At 47.2% G+C, this 15,750-nt stretch overlaps 1 protein-coding gene across 1 annotated transcript in view; it reads left to right on the top strand.

Moving 5' to 3' along the window:
- Positions 1 to 15,750, top strand: part of LOC142802642 (uncharacterized) — a 78,089-nt gene that overhangs the window by 54,239 nt on the left and 8,100 nt on the right. Inside the window, exon 7 of the mRNA XM_075887627.1 lies at positions 8,148 to 8,374. Coding sequence (XP_075743742.1) covers positions 8,148 to 8,374 — 227 coding nt within the window. The remainder of the gene's footprint in view (positions 1 to 8,147; positions 8,375 to 15,750) is intronic.

The raw sequence follows: 15,750 nt of genomic DNA, 5'->3' as shown, positions 1-15,750 counted from the left end.
TCTCCCTCTCCTCTAGTCATTCCTCCTCACAGCGTCTCGCAAAGACGACGCTGGCAGCGTCTGTTAGCGAGCTTTTTGATTGAAAAAAAATGCACAGCTTATTTACGGAGTGAATGATGATAAGTGGGGTGAAACAACCGTCAGTGAATTCGACCATCCGTGCTCCCATCCATCCATTCGTTCTTGCTTCCGTTCATCCGTGCGGCCGTCCGAGTGTCCATGCTTCTGTCCATTCCTTCGTGCTTTCTTCTGTGCGTCCATCCGTCTATCTGTCTGCACGTCTCTTCGGCCGTCCTTCCATCTATTGAACTCCCCGAGAACCGTCATCTCACATATTTCTTTCATATGTTCATCATATACATGTACCGCCATCCAGCGGACATTCTAAGGACTGAACGAGAGATGGCTACCTACTAATACTACTACTACAGCTACTACATATATCGGTAACGCTCGAGACACGGCCTAATGAAGCTTCACCCTTGAAACCGACAGCTCGCGCTGCACAACTGTTTACTGGCCACTCCGTACTTATAGCCACTGTATGTGGACCTCCAAGGCAGTGCCAGTAGGACATTTGTCTTGTACGCTGTTGAACAATAAAAAATCGCACCGCATGCATTAACTGACAGCATGTCCACAGAGTTAATAGTGAGAAGTGTGGCGAAGCATCCGTCAGTACGTCCGTGCTGCTGGTCGTCTATGCCTCCGTCCATCCGTACGTCCGCCTGTCCAACCACACATTCGTCCATCCACACGTCTCTCTTCCATGCGTGCGTCCCGCTGTCTGTTCGTCCATCCGTCCACTTGTGCGTCTGTCTATCCGTCTTTCTGTCCGTCCCTACGTCCATGTGTCTGACTGTCTGCCCGTAAAATGAACACTCAAAGAACCACCATCTCGCATCTTTTCAACATGTATTCATTATATAGAAGTACCGCCATACAGCGGACATTCCAAGGACTATACGAGAGGTGGCCACCTTCTACTGCTATTACTACTACCGCACTACCACTACTGTGAATGCTACTACTACTACTACTACAGATAATGCATACACACATCGGGGATGCACGACCCATGGCTTAAAAAGCTCTGCACCTAAAAATACACCATCCCTTCAGTGATGATATTAGGGTGACGCGGAGCATCGCGAGTGTCTCCAAAACAACGTTCTCGTGATACGTGGTAACGAAAAAGTTTTTAAAAAATGGCAGCATATCCACGGAGTAAATGATGGAGAGTGGGGCGAAGCATCCGTCCATCCATGCGTCCGTCTGTGTGACCGTCCGTGCGTCCATTCGCCCGTCCATGCGTGCGTCTGTTCATGCGTACGCACATCCATGCGTCCATACGTCGGTGCACCCATCCGTGAGCCCGTCCATGCATCTGTCTGTGTGTCCGTTCATCCATCTATTCAACACTCCAAGTACCACCATCTCGCATCTTTTCATCATATATTCCGCATATGCACCGCCATCCAGTGGACAATCCAAGAACTAAACTAGAGGTGGCACACGCTTACTTTCTTTATACGGCTTGCGCCTCTTGTGTACTTCCCACCTTTACCCAGATCGAGTTCATGGTATATACTAGTTCATTGTAATCATGACACTGCGTCTCAACGCTCGCTAAACCTTTCTAAATCTAAGGAGGTTACACCCAGTGAGTATAACGTAGCAACCCTTTCTTGTCAGATAGTGCTTAATGTACATGCCAATGGCTGCTAATCAGGAATAAGAGACAGGAGCATTCGGCTTTTAGTTAACGCAGACGCCACGAAATTTTTATTGTTCAACAAAGCACAGGAGAAATCTCCCACCGACACCACCTTACAGGTTAAAATGTAACACTGGTTCCACATTGCGACTACGACTACGACTACGAGGGACGAACGGGGGCCGCTCTGAGGAGCTTCGCCATAAAAAAATATCTCAACGCGCTCAATAATTCCTGCGCTTCATGCCGATCGACCGACGATGTCGGCCGAAGCAGCGGTCCCAAAATAAATTCGTAGCACACTGCTACAGTGATCGCCATTCACTGAGATCTTTGAAATGGTGATTTTATATATGCAGTAACGTGTCATAAAATGGAAACTGTTTTCTATATCAACTGATCTGCTAGCAAAACTGACAGCAGCCCCGAGGAGCAGAAAAGCACTCCAGATCATTTCGCTGCGATAAATAGGTTTCTTTACCGTTCATGGCTTTCGTAGCTTGACATAGTCACAGTCAGGGTTAGCAAAAACAAAAAAAAACTACTTCTAAAACACTAACATTGCACGGAGAGGTGCTTTTCTTTAACAGAGCCGTACAAAAATGCGTGTGTGCCACTGCTAACCCACGTTTTGCGTCGTACCAGAAGCCGTCCTATTCCACAGTTCCTTGCGATTGCCCATATTACCGGTCACCTATTGCCAGGCCCGCGGGGCACTCGGAACACACACGTGCTGCAAAAGTGCCAGCCAGTACAAGGTTTTAGAATGCTACTGTGACGCCAGCCGAAAGCTCGTGTAAATTCGCCTAGTGACAGTCAAGGCATGTCGTATTTCAACCGAGTCGAAAGTCATGTTTTCCGCACCGTTCACATTTCTTTTCATCGTGATAGTTGGCCGTTACGGTTGTATCAAGCATGTGGGGTGCTTGCATCTACGCGTGAGTCGCAATAAGTATATCATATATTATTGACATGCGGCGTGCGAAAGAGTACGGTAATAGTTTTGTACCTCGTACTACCTTCATACTGCACGCAAATCGCTGCTCTAAAGTGAAACAGCTGGAGCAACGCTTGAATAAACGCAATTAGTGTACTAACTTGTACACTTCACTGAGCTCGTAGTTTTTCCTGCTGATGGGGAATATATCCTAAGGAGGCGGAACTCGACGTTTTTCGTTGTGGATGGAAATCTGTGTCATCGCAAAATACCCTACTGGCACAATTCAACCGATGCGCTGTGAGCTTCACAGGCGGTGCTCAGCAATCTTTTCCACTTGCGCTGATTTTTTCGCATCAGATGATGCGAAGCGTTGACGAAGCGTGATGCGAAGCGTGAATGGTGGCGCAGCGTGAACAGGTGCTCTTTTGCATTTTAAGCTCTAAGAGCCACTGCATTCTAGGCCAGCGAGGCGCGCCTTGGCAGTTGCAACAAATTATGGCGTCTCTGGGAGCGAGGGTATACCACCGAAACGCCTAGGTGTAAGATAGGCGTGCTCTAGTCTATTGAGTGCTCGCGTTTTGATAACGTAGCGTCACTGTACCAAGCGTGCGCGCGCGTCATTGGTACATTGGAGTATAATGAGCCATTCTTTATGGGCTCGCGGCCGTTTTGATAGCTCGACATTTACCAAATTTAGTGTTAAGTGACCTCAATGGATGACAAAAGTATATGACTGGTGCGAACATGATAATCCCGACACGCGTGTCTTGTAAGAACATGACAACATACCACGCTCATAGCGTGGCTCGCGGTCGTTTTGCTAGCTCCACATATACTAAATTTGGTATCACATGATGTGAATAGATGGCGAAGGTAAACGACACATCCAAACATGATAATCACGTGGTCATCCAGCGCTACACAAAAAAACGCACGCCGTAGCGACGCCGTCCAAAATGGTGGTGTGCTGTGATCTACAACTAGTCCATGCAACGAACCCTACGATTAGGCTTCACCTGGAACGCTGACTAACGCGACAGAAGAAACGATAGACGCCGTAGCGACGCCGCTTGATAATGACTCAGTGCTGTTACGTACAACGTTACACTCATTAGTCAGGTGTCAGAGAAAGAAATTGTCACGGCTTTCTTTTTTTTAAAAAAAGGAATGAGTGCAATGGTAGCCAGGCACGCAAAGCTTTGTCTTTTGTGAGTGACTCGTCACACAATCCGTGATTTGGGTGAACCACTTCAATGCACCTCCATAAAAAATAGGCGGTAAAATACCACCAAATGCTCGCACAATGTATTGAATATAGTTTTGATGTACTTATGTGTAAAATGTCTTCGTGTTGACGATTCCGGCCGATTTTCAAAGATCACAGGAATCTACAGGCCAGCATTTCATTCAAAATTCACAGCTTTACCGGAAAGATGAAGCAATGAACGCGATAGCAACAAATTGAAAGGTCACGCGCAGAATGGAAAGCAAACCGAAGCATGCCCCACGTTCCTCACACACAAATGACGGACAAAACTGACAGGTACGGATGCACGCGAATAAGCGTCTCATTTCTTACTTCGCTGACTCTGAAAACACGTGCTTTCTTGAACGGAGACAGCAATGATTGGAGTGACCTTTGTACACCAAGTAACTACAGCATAATCATTCCAGGTAAAGCCCAAGGCCGTCCAAGGCCTACGACTTTCCCCTCCTCGCCACAGCTAGATAAGAGCGCGTGACGGAGCTCCGTTCTTCTCTAAGCCGGGAAAAGTGTGCGTAAGAGATTAAATCGGGCACCGCCGCGCAATGTAGCGACGCTAAAGCTCTGGATATTTTTGGGAAAGTACCGTGTTTCTTTTAACTGGAGCCGCCACGCTGAGCACCGTCCTCTCCCACCTTCCACCTCTCCGCTACACGCGCTGTCGCCCGGGAAATACGCACGAAACTCTTTCTTTTTTATGTTTTTTTTCGTTGTAACCGGCTCTCGCCACTATTCTATCAAGAATGTCGTGTCACACTGATAATGAACGTGCTGTGCGTGACGGTGCGTGCGTTATCAGCATCACAAGGCATTCTCGATAGGAAAGTAGCGTGGGCTGGGTTATAAGGCTGGCGCCCGCACGGTGGCCGTTTGGGAGAGGATACTAATATGGTTTGGACACTTGGGAGAAGAGGGATGAACACTTTCGAGAGGAGGTTTGGACACTTTTGAGAGGATATGGAGGACAGTGTTGCTACTTTCTCTATAAGGGAACTTTACCCCGTCGCGGTGGTCTAGTGGCTCAGGGACTCGGCTGCTGACCCGCAGGTCGCGGGATCGAATCCTGGCTGTGGCGGCTGCATTTGCGATGGAGCTGGAAATGTTGTAGGCCCGTGTGCTCAGATTTGGGAGCACGGTAAAGAACCCCAGGTGGTCCAAATTTCCGGAGCCCTCCACTACGGCGTCTCTCATAATCTATGGTGGCTTTGGGACGTTAAACCCCAAATATCAATCATTGTAGAGGAACTTTATCGCGACGCGCGCTCATCGCGCCATCTCGCGGGTGATGCTGAAAACACAATTTCCCCCGAGATGCTCGTGAGCAGCGGTACGTGGAAGGTATAAGTAGCTTGCCATTTAAATGGTGAAGGATGTGGTCCGGGGTGGCTAAGTGGTTATCACCTCGCTTTCACGACGCACAGGTCCCACGTTCGACATCGCGCGCCGATGTGTTTTTCTTTCCTTTCATAAGTTTTCTTATATATAAATACGTATACATATACGGTGCGTGACATTGACGCTGATGCCCACGCCGACGTCGACGCCGACGCCAGGGGCAAAATCCAGCCAAGAGGGACTATATTGTTGTCGCAATAAAAGCCCTCGCGCCTCCAGCAGGCGACTGCTCATGGTGGTGGGTTTCGGGACACCGATGGAGTCTTCCGGTGGCTTCAACCACCCGTGCTCGATGCCCCATCTAGCTCCCCTTAGTAGAGATCAATGGGCTGGACTGACTGACGCTTTGCCTCACTCATTATCGTTTCCTGTGTGGATATGCTGTGATTTTTTGTTATTTCTTATATATTGTTCATTTGACCAACTTGCACATAAAAACCATACGAGCTACAGGGTCTTCGTTCTTTCTGACCATTTTGTTGAAAGTAAATTAACTGCGTTCATTTTTGTTGAACATTACCCAAGAATTAGGTCACTTGTAAAGAAATCAACTTGTTAACTAAAGATGAATATAGCCGGTGTAAAGTGTTAACCTTCACTTGATTAATGTTCACCCTATTATAAGTCAGCTGAATGTAATTGACCCTTGTACTGCTATTATGCCTGCACATTTAGGAAGAATGCCTTTTGCGTATTTATCTACTAAACAGTACGACCAGCGATGCTAGACGAGGTGAGGCACATGGTGTTTCGAGTCAAGGCAGTCTTCTCCGAGGCCCTCAACTCCTCAAGCTGGCTGACTTCCACTTTTCGAACACGTTTCAAGAACACGCTGGACGGAATCAAGGTTTTAATAGGAAGCCCAGGAGATCGAATAAAACCCGAGTTCGTCGAAAGAATTTACGGTCAGTACACTCTATGTTTTGTCATCAGCTCTCTAGACGTTAAACATCCACCGTTAAAATTACTCCTAGTGAGCAAAGTGACATAAAACATGGAAATTACCATATGAAGGACAAATAAGTTGAACGGAATAGGCAAGGTAAAAGTGTTTGTGGCACCGAATACTCATATGGCAAGTTTCCGAGGTGATTCTGCGCGTCACAATTCTGGGCATTCAATGCAGTCACTGAAATAACTGAGCGTAGTAATACACTTCACAAAGCTCACAATAAGAAATATACAATGCAGTATGATGTAGTAGAATAGATCATTGCCGCAAGCTTCTTGATAAATTCGTGTATAATCGCGAACGTGCGGTTTCATGGAAGCGTGTGAACGTTTTGCATTTATTAAGCGTAAACAGTCAACTCAGTCGTTCTTATCAGAAAAGAACTAAGCTTTTAGTTTCCACAAGCTACCATCCGCTATGCCTAGAGACGCAAATCGGACACATCTGATCATCTACCTCACGGCATCAGATATTGAAACAGGTGTTTAAATATAGAAGGCGGAATATTTGCTTCCTTCGGCGTCGTTGATTGATTGATATGTGGGGGTTTAACGTCCCAATGCCACTATATGATTATGAGAGACGCCGTAGTGGAGGGCTCCGGAAATTTCGACCACCTGAGGTTCTTTAACGTGCACGCAAATCTAAGCACACGGGCCTACAACATTTCTGCCTCCATCGGAAATGCAGCCGCCACAGTCGGGATTCGAAACCGTGACCAGCGGGTCAACAGCCGAGTACCTTAGCCACTAGACCACCACGGCGGGGCTTTCTGCGGCGTCGTACTCAAGCGAGTACTGACAAATTGATTTTTTGTGTGTGAAAAGTAGCACTAACATTTCAATCTGATCATATTCTCTTTATTTTTGGACTCCGATTTTCTCGCAATTTCCACACGTGTTTTACGCAGCTGCATGATGAACACTAGTGGTGCAATGTAGCTTGCGAACCACTGTGAAATAAGAATAATGTGCCACTAATCTTTCGTGCAACAGAGGTTTAATATACGAGCGTAATTTCCATTCAATGTCCTTTGAGATAATATGAGAGGCGTGTAGGCTCTTACGTTTTGCTATTTTTGATTAGGAATTGATGACATACGATGGGGTTTCCATAAAAGAAACATAAAAAGGTGTTTTCTAAATTTTTATTATTAAGTGTCATACAGAATGAGTACACCTAAACTCAAAGACTGTACAGAGAATATAAACTTATTTACAAGACAGTTAAACCCATACATAAATTTGCACTATGATTAACAACAAACTTAAAGGCAGCCTGTCGCATTTCATTAAACACATAATCATTTTACCTTAATACTTCGTTGGTCATTTAGGTGATATTGCTCCCGCTGTGTCAAACTACTCTTTTTCAGTACGCGTATGCAGTGTTCAAAGGTCCAGATTCGGGTGCACGTTAAAGAACCCCAGGTGGTCAAAATTTCCGGAGCCCTCCACTACGGCGTCTCTCATAATCATACGGTGGTGTTGGGACGTTAAACCCCACAAATCAATCAAGTGTTCAAAGGTCATTTGTTATGTTTCGGGTAAAACAATTGTACGGGTAATATGTTTCGGGTGAAAATAAAAGTTCGTAATATTGTTCCAGTTTTCCGGAAACAAAAAAATGTACTATGAATCATTCCCTGATCTGTTTCCTTAGCTAATTCGCCATCCGTCATAGAGATCCTGCCCACGCACGTCCACAATATTCATCCCATTGTAGGCAAACTTGTGCATACCCCATGACACATGCTGACGTTAGTTGTCTTGCTACAATGTTATACTTTTTATCATGAATCACTCGTAGGTAGTTTTCCTGAAGCTTCCATGCATTAAGAGTGTTTCACATAACAATGTGTTGTCATTTGTATGCGCAGAACCCCTTCACGACGTACCAGTCGACCGACTCTTCCCCTCATGGATACAAGGTCGTCGTCTTAACACTCACTATCAGTGGAAAGAACAGAAAAGTTGGCTTTATAACGAGCAGAGCGCCCGTGCCTTTTACACGGGGAGTACGGTTGTAATTCCAACGGGACATGTGCATCAACCAATCTTTTACGAGTACGGACCACCCGCACTCAACTATGCTGGCATAGGGATGGTAAGCACTCATTTTCTTTTCTATTAGGCATCAAGCATGCTGAACTTCTGGCTCATTCCTCTCACTTTACTAACCAGTGCTACCGTATACTAGGGATAAATCAACTGCTGGTTTTTACATTCACAAAAAACAAATTGTTAAGAAGGACCGCTTTTCATTCCTGAAAAATCTCTTCAGTGTTCGTTCTCGGAGTAAACCTCGCTTTGCGCGGATATATTTTGACGCCTAAGTGCACCTTCCAGCCATCAGGAACGTGCAGCTATCGGTTATGGTTAAAGGGCCACTCACCAGGTTTGACAATTTTGAGCTGACAAGTGCAATGCGTAGACGAGGCGTTCATGATCACGTCTGCCAAACTTTGCAACGCTACGCGCCACGGAAATGGGTCAAATAGCAAGATGAAAGCTGCCCCCCTCCCTTCTGCCGGCGCACGCGTAGAGAATGAGGGCATGACGTAGGCGTAGGAATGGCCCTACGTACACGGCAATGCAGGGACGTTGGTCCTCTACGTAGACGAGTCTGCTCTGACGTTATCAACAGTATACCACGTGGCACGTCAAAAATTATTTAACACAACACGCGTAGTTTATGTATTTGCTGCTTGAAGAGATAAATAAAACTTGAAATGAATAATGAGACGCAGTAAAAACTGTGCGCGTTTTTCTTTCAATTTTTTCCCGTGAAATGCTACGAGATGCGGGGCTAATGTGCCACCGTTGCGCATGCGTTCGTTTCCCCGCGGTCAGCGCATTGAGCAGACGTCCGCCGTGGAACGCTCCTACGCGTTCACGCACTCATTGTGCTCATGTACTCTACCGCGTCTAAGCCAGCGTTTCCAAATCATCCCGCAGAAACAGGCAGAAGGCCACAAAACAACACTGGTCAACAAAGCAACGCTGCTCGCGTGCTCGGGGGCTGGGCTTGTTCGGCACGTCATGCGCACGTCACCTCTTGGTCGGATGCCGGAGAGGGTGGGGAAGAAATTTGGCTTGCGAAGGCTAAGCGGTGTAGCACCAAGGATTTCGAGCTCGCCTCCTCTCACCCTCGTTTCGCGCCACTTCAAAAAACCTGTTTTCTCCGCTGGTAATGAACCGATTCAAAAAGTTTTTGTGGCAAAACGTTCCTCATCGGGCACCTAACAGCTTTCTCTGTCTAACTAAAATTCTGTATGGGGCCCGGTAAATGGCCCTTTAAGGCTCCAGTAAACGCAGATGAGTGCGTGTGCCGGGACAATACCGAGTGTGAGCGAACTACGCCTACGATGACTCCGGACCACAGCCAAGAGATAGCACTGCGGACATGCCTCGTCCACCTAATTTTTTAAATCAAAGCAGCTGATAGTCAGGGCTTGTTTCTTATCCGTCGTCGCACCCACGTTTGTACTCGGAGTGTTCGTTGGTTGATTTTTGGGGTTTAACGTCCCAAAACCACGCTATCATTATGAGAGACACCGTAGTGGAGGGCTCCGGAAGTTTCGACCACCTGGGGTTCTTTAACGTGTACCCGAACCTCGGAGTGTTCGTTAAATGACTCTGCGGTAGAACTCTACCAGAGCACGTCCACTCGGGCGCATCCTCTAGCATGAGCGGAGACCGTCAGCGGTACTGCTCTGCACTGTATCATAAAGGTATTCACGCCTCGTTGGTGTCTCTGCTGTAGAGCGCTCGTTCCATTCCACCGCGTGGTCTGGTATAAGTGGAGACCACTAGCGGTGCCTCGCTGCTAGGTATAATGAAAGTTCTTACTCCTTCTAGGTGGCTCGTCGGTAGAGCGCTCACTCCACTCCTCCGCATGTTGTGGTATGAGTGGAGACCGCTAGTGCCGCTGCACTGCATTGTAAGATAATGTTTCCTAGTATATAGAAAGTAGTGACACTTTCCTTCATAACTTCAGCAAAGTATCCTAGTGTCCCAGACGTATTCTTATCCTCTCCTTAACGGCCACCATGTGGACGCCGACCTTGTAACCCATCTCGCGCCACTTTCCTAAGAAGAATGCAATGTCATGCTTATAACACGTGTAATGTCCGTGACCTTTCTCGAGTGGCGGCCTGAGAAGCGAGATGCAGGAGACGAGGTGCATGGCGTGGCGGCTCGGTTAAAAAAATGACGGCACTTTCCAACAAAATATATAGTGACATTACTGTCTAATAAAGTGCATAGATGCACTCAATCGCCCCTGCTCTGTCGAGGGTGGAGAAGTGCGTCGTCTGCTGCATTGGTCCCCATTATTTGGCCCGCTCCTCAGTGCACTTACTTCCAGCACACGAATTCGCAGCGTCTTACTCTCGGGTAAACGTCCTTTGGGCTGGACTTGCCTTAAAGATAGCAAAATGATTCACGGATATTACTAGTTATGTGTTTCAGAGCCTGATGACCCATGGACCCATATTGACTTTTTTTATTAGATCACCACCACAGTATGTGTGTACACACACAGCGCACAAATATACCAAATAGGAGTTCACCTGCCTTCTCCCCTTCACTCCTTCATCTAAGACACTTGAAATATATCCATGCTACAACTGTGGTGTCCCGGGTCACATCGCACGTTTTTGTGACCACGGCCCATATCAGCGACAGTCTTGGCACATGTCTCACCAACCTTTCGACCATCCGCTCTCCACGTCATGGAAACCACGCGCACCTACCGGATCACGCTACCCCTCACCGGCCTCTGATCGAAGTTTGACACCACCACCAGCTCCCCGTGCTCCACGATCGCCATCGCCACGGCGACGCGCACGTACACCGCCGCCGGAAAACTAGTCGGTGCGGCCAGTGGGGGTGAGGCCGCGAGATCACAGGTGCTATCTACAGGTATACCCCCGTCAGCATTTATGTTGAAGAACAAAGTTCATGTAGTTGTCGATGGAGTGGCTACTGTGGCACTTGTGGATACAGGCGCGACAGTCTCGGTGATGAGTGTAAATTTTAAAAACCTGCTGGGACCAAAAGTGATGTTTTGCCTGAACCGTGGGGTGACATTTCGTGGTGTAAGTTGTGAGGTGTTGTGTCCGGTGGGAAATTGTACTGTGGACGTCTCGCTGTGTGGCAAGGTGTTTTGCACAGAGTTTGCGGTTATTCCGCGGTCTACTCATGACATTATCTTAGGTATTGACTTCTTGTGTGAGCGTGGGGCAACTGTAGACTGCAGAAGTGGGCATCTTTCTATACATGGTACTTTCCCAACGACGCTCTTGGAAAATTCCCGTCCGGAGGAATGCATCTGTTTCGTCTCCATGGACACAGTCGTTCCTGCATTTTCTGCTGTGTGTGTTCCCGTGACATGTTCCAGCAACAACTGTGGCACGTTTGACGCGACGCTCGAACCGATTCCCTTGGCATGCCTGAAAAAGAACATTCTCATTCCCCATTGTATAGGACGAGTCGTTGATGGACGGGCCGGTGTGTGGACAATGAACAGGTCCATGGAGCCTGCAATTCTGCCAGGCGGCATGAAACTTGCAGTATTTAGACCCAAATCATGTACGACGCTAGTTGCGCTTCTTGATGCTACAAGCCAAAATGAACATCTAGGCTTAGAAGGATCAGAAGATTCCCTATTGCTACAAATGGTCAGCAAGTCACTTGACCAAAGCGAACGTCATACACTGCTCGACGTTCTATCCAAGCACTCGAAAGTGTTCGATTTTTCTAAAAACACGCAAAGGCTCTTAATCCCAGCGTCCCGAATACGCCACCAGATCCACACCGAGTCGGCGCATCCCATTAGGCAGAAACCTTATCGAGTGGCACCATCGGAGCGCAAGATCATCAACGAGCAAGTCCAAGAAATGCTGGAAAAGGGAATAATACAGGAATCGGCAAGTCAGTTGGCTGCTCCGGTCATTCTAGTGAGGAAAAAAGATGGTATGTGGAGATTTTGCGTTGACTACCGCCGACTGAATTCTGTTACCAAGAAAGACGTTTATCCACTGCCGCGCATCGATGACGCTCTAGACTGCCTGCATTCCGCGTCCTACTTTTCATTAGTCGACCTGAGATCAGGTTACTGGCAAATTCCGATGCACGCAGCTGACAAAGAAAAGGCGGCATTCGTTACGACCGACGGACTTTACGAGTTCAACGTTATGCCATTCGGATTATGCAATGCTCCTGCGACATTCGAAAGATTTATGGACTCTATATTGCGTGGTTTAAAATGGCATATATGCATGTGTTACCTTGATGATGTCATAATTTTTGGAAGTACGTTTGACGAGCACAACACTCGCCTAGACATCGTGCTAAGCTGCATTGAAAAAGCTGGCCTTGTATTGAATTCAAAAAAGTGCCACTTTGGCGAGCGACAGACATTGGTGTTAGGACATCTCGTCGACAAAGATGACATTAGACCTGACCCACAAAAGACAGCGGCCGTTGAATCGTTCGAGCGTCCTAAATCTGTGAAACAACTGCGTAGCTTCATCGGGCTCTGCTCGTATTTCCGCCGGTTCGCACCCAAGTTTGCGGATGTGGTTCACCCCCTGACGAGCCTTCTACGCAAGAACAGCCTGTTTCAGTGGACCTCCGAGTGTGATGCCGCTTTTCACAAGCTGAAGTGTTTGTTAACTTCGCAGCCAATACTTCGGCCCTTCAATCCTTCGTCGCCCACGGAAATTCACACAGATGCAAGTGTCATTGGTATCGGTGCCGTTCTCGTTCAGCGTTCTGGTAAGAAGGAACACGTTGTGGCGTACGCAAGTCGGTATTTAAGCAAGCCTGAACGCAACTACACAGTGACCGAACAGGAATGCCTAGCGGTAGTCTTTGCCGTGCAATGGTTTCGCTCATACATCTATGGTCGCCCGTTCACTATCGTCACAGATCACCATTCCCTGTGTTGGCTGATCAACCTTCGTGATCCATCCGGCCGCCTCGCATGATGGGCCATTCGTTTGCAAGAACATGTCTTCACCATCTCATACAAGACTGGCCGTCTACATGCTGATGCGGATTGCCTCTCCAGGATGCCGCTACCATCAACAGATTGTGAAGCCGATAATTTTGACCACCTTATCGCTTCTCTGTCGTCTGGTTTTCACGATGCCGTGACTTTCGCCGCTGAGCAGCGTAATGACCCAAGCTTAAAAGCTCTCTTTCCTGGAGCAAGAAATTCATTAGGCGAAGGCCGATTCTGCGTCCGAAATGGTCTTCTTTACCAGAGAAACTTGTCCACGACGGGCGCCCGCTTTCTGCTGGTTGTTCCTGCGTCCCTCCAAACGTCTGTTCTGCGTCTCATGCATGATGACCCCACCTCTGGCCATCTAGGCACCGCACGAACACTTAGTCGCACGAAAGAGCGGTTCTATTGGCCGAAAATGAGCAAAACAATTCAGAAGTACGTGGCCAGCTGTACGCAGTGCCAGAGCCACAAGCGGCCCTCCTCGGGTCCAGTTGGTCACCTGCAACCGGTAAAGTCTCCCGGTTCCCCTTTTGAAAAGGTTGGCATTGACCTGATGGGACCATTTCCACGCTCCTCAAAAGGTAACCGGTGGATAATTGTATGCGCCGACTACCTGACGCGGTACTGCGAAACGGCTGCCTTACGTTCCGCCACGGCATTCCAGGTTTCGGAGTTCCTGCTGCATTCAGTCATCCTCCGACACGGACCTCCTCGCGTGATAATAAGTGACCGTGGACGACAATTTACCGCTGATATTGTCGAATCATTACTTCGTTCGTGTGCCTCCAAGTTCCGACACTCATCTGCATATCATCCACAAACTAACGGCCTCACTGAGCGCACAAACCGAACGTTGATCAACATGTTGTCAATGTACGTCACCTCCGACCACAAAACGTGGGATGAAGTATTACCATTCGTCACGTATGCCTTCAACACGTCGAAACACGAAACGACAGGCTACTGCCCTTTCTATCTGCTCTACGCTCGCTCACCTCGACATACGCTGGACATTATCTTTCCTTTTGTCGTCCATGACGATTTAACAATTGCGGAAACTTTGTGTCGTGCGGAAGAGACACGTCGACTTGCCTGCTTACGTACACTGGCAGCGCAAGAGTCCTTCAAAACTCGCTACGACAGTCAACACAGGCATGTAACCTATGCCCCCGGTGATCTAGTGTGGGTGTGGACCCCAATACGCAGACGAGGCTTGAGCCAAAAGCTACTGGCACACTATGCCGGTCCTTTTGTGATACTCCGTCGTGTCAGCGAGGTCAAATATGAAATTGCACGCGTCACCACTAGTGGCCGACGTTCATGCAAGATGGAGGTGACGCATGTTGCCCACCTGAAGCCGTTTACACGAAGGATGCAAGAATGACTCGCCCAGAGGGCTTCGTCTGAGACGGGAGGAATGATACGGAGTATCACTACCAGGAAAAACAAGGGAAGCGCGGATAGAAAAGGAAGACGACGTTGCCTCAACTGCGATTCCCCTGAGTGGGTACGAGCCATGGCGGTGGAGATCATCATCATTATACTGCGATCGCGGACTCAGGGCCCATAAAAACCTTCCCATTAAGTTACCTTACTTTGTGTAACAATATTCTTGGATAAATAAATCGGATACATTATTCAAAACCTGAAGTGAAGAAAGGCAACCATTTGGATGTAATTTATCCACAATAATTCAAAAAAATTAACCAATGTCGTCAGTCTGGCAGCGTGTAATTTAGCTTGGCTCTCAATATTTGAAGGCGAGAAACATATAATGCATTTTTTTAGTGTTATAACCTTTGTGATGCAATGGCAGGGTTTTATAAGGGCCGTGTTACGTTTTGATTTACATATAAACGCATTGTGTGGTGAGTGTGTGTGAGAACGAGAAAGTGAAGGCATGCACCATTCCTTATCATCAGAAACTCTCAAGCATCTTCTTTTATTAAAAAAAAATCAACTAGAATGTCTATTGCACGCAAAGAAATACAACCGTCTCTCTTAGATTACTTGAAAGTTCTACCCGTCTTGCTTCGTCTAACGTAGGACCTCGCCTTTCCGGAAGAGTTAAAAGAATGTCCAATGAACACTCGCCAGTAAAATTTGTCAGCATTCGGAATAATGTGGTAAGCTCTGATTTTAAAATAATGTTTTCTAATTACAAACAGCATTTTCCAATCTGATGTTCATCGGTTGAATATAGCAAACATCCATCAGTGGCAGCAACCTTGTAAAATATCGTAGCGTCCATTAAAAGAGGCTAACAAACGTAGGTGTTTTGTATTCAAGTATGTGTGCTTCTGTACATGTTTTTGTGTGTTGAAACCTTCTAGCCATTTAAAATATCTATTAAGTGTGTTGTCATGTTGTCATATTTTGATACAATTTTATATACTATTTGGTCGTATGGAATCTTCAAAATAGTAGACGAAAAGAACAATGATGAGACTGGCGGCGAGATTTGGAAG

The sequence above is a fragment of the Rhipicephalus microplus genome, chromosome 3, assembly GCF_043290135.1.
Source record: "Rhipicephalus microplus isolate Deutch F79 chromosome 3, USDA_Rmic, whole genome shotgun sequence".
Classification (NCBI taxonomy): domain Eukaryota; kingdom Metazoa; phylum Arthropoda; class Arachnida; order Ixodida; family Ixodidae; genus Rhipicephalus; species Rhipicephalus microplus.
This window is presented reverse-complemented; position numbering and strand designations above follow the sequence as displayed.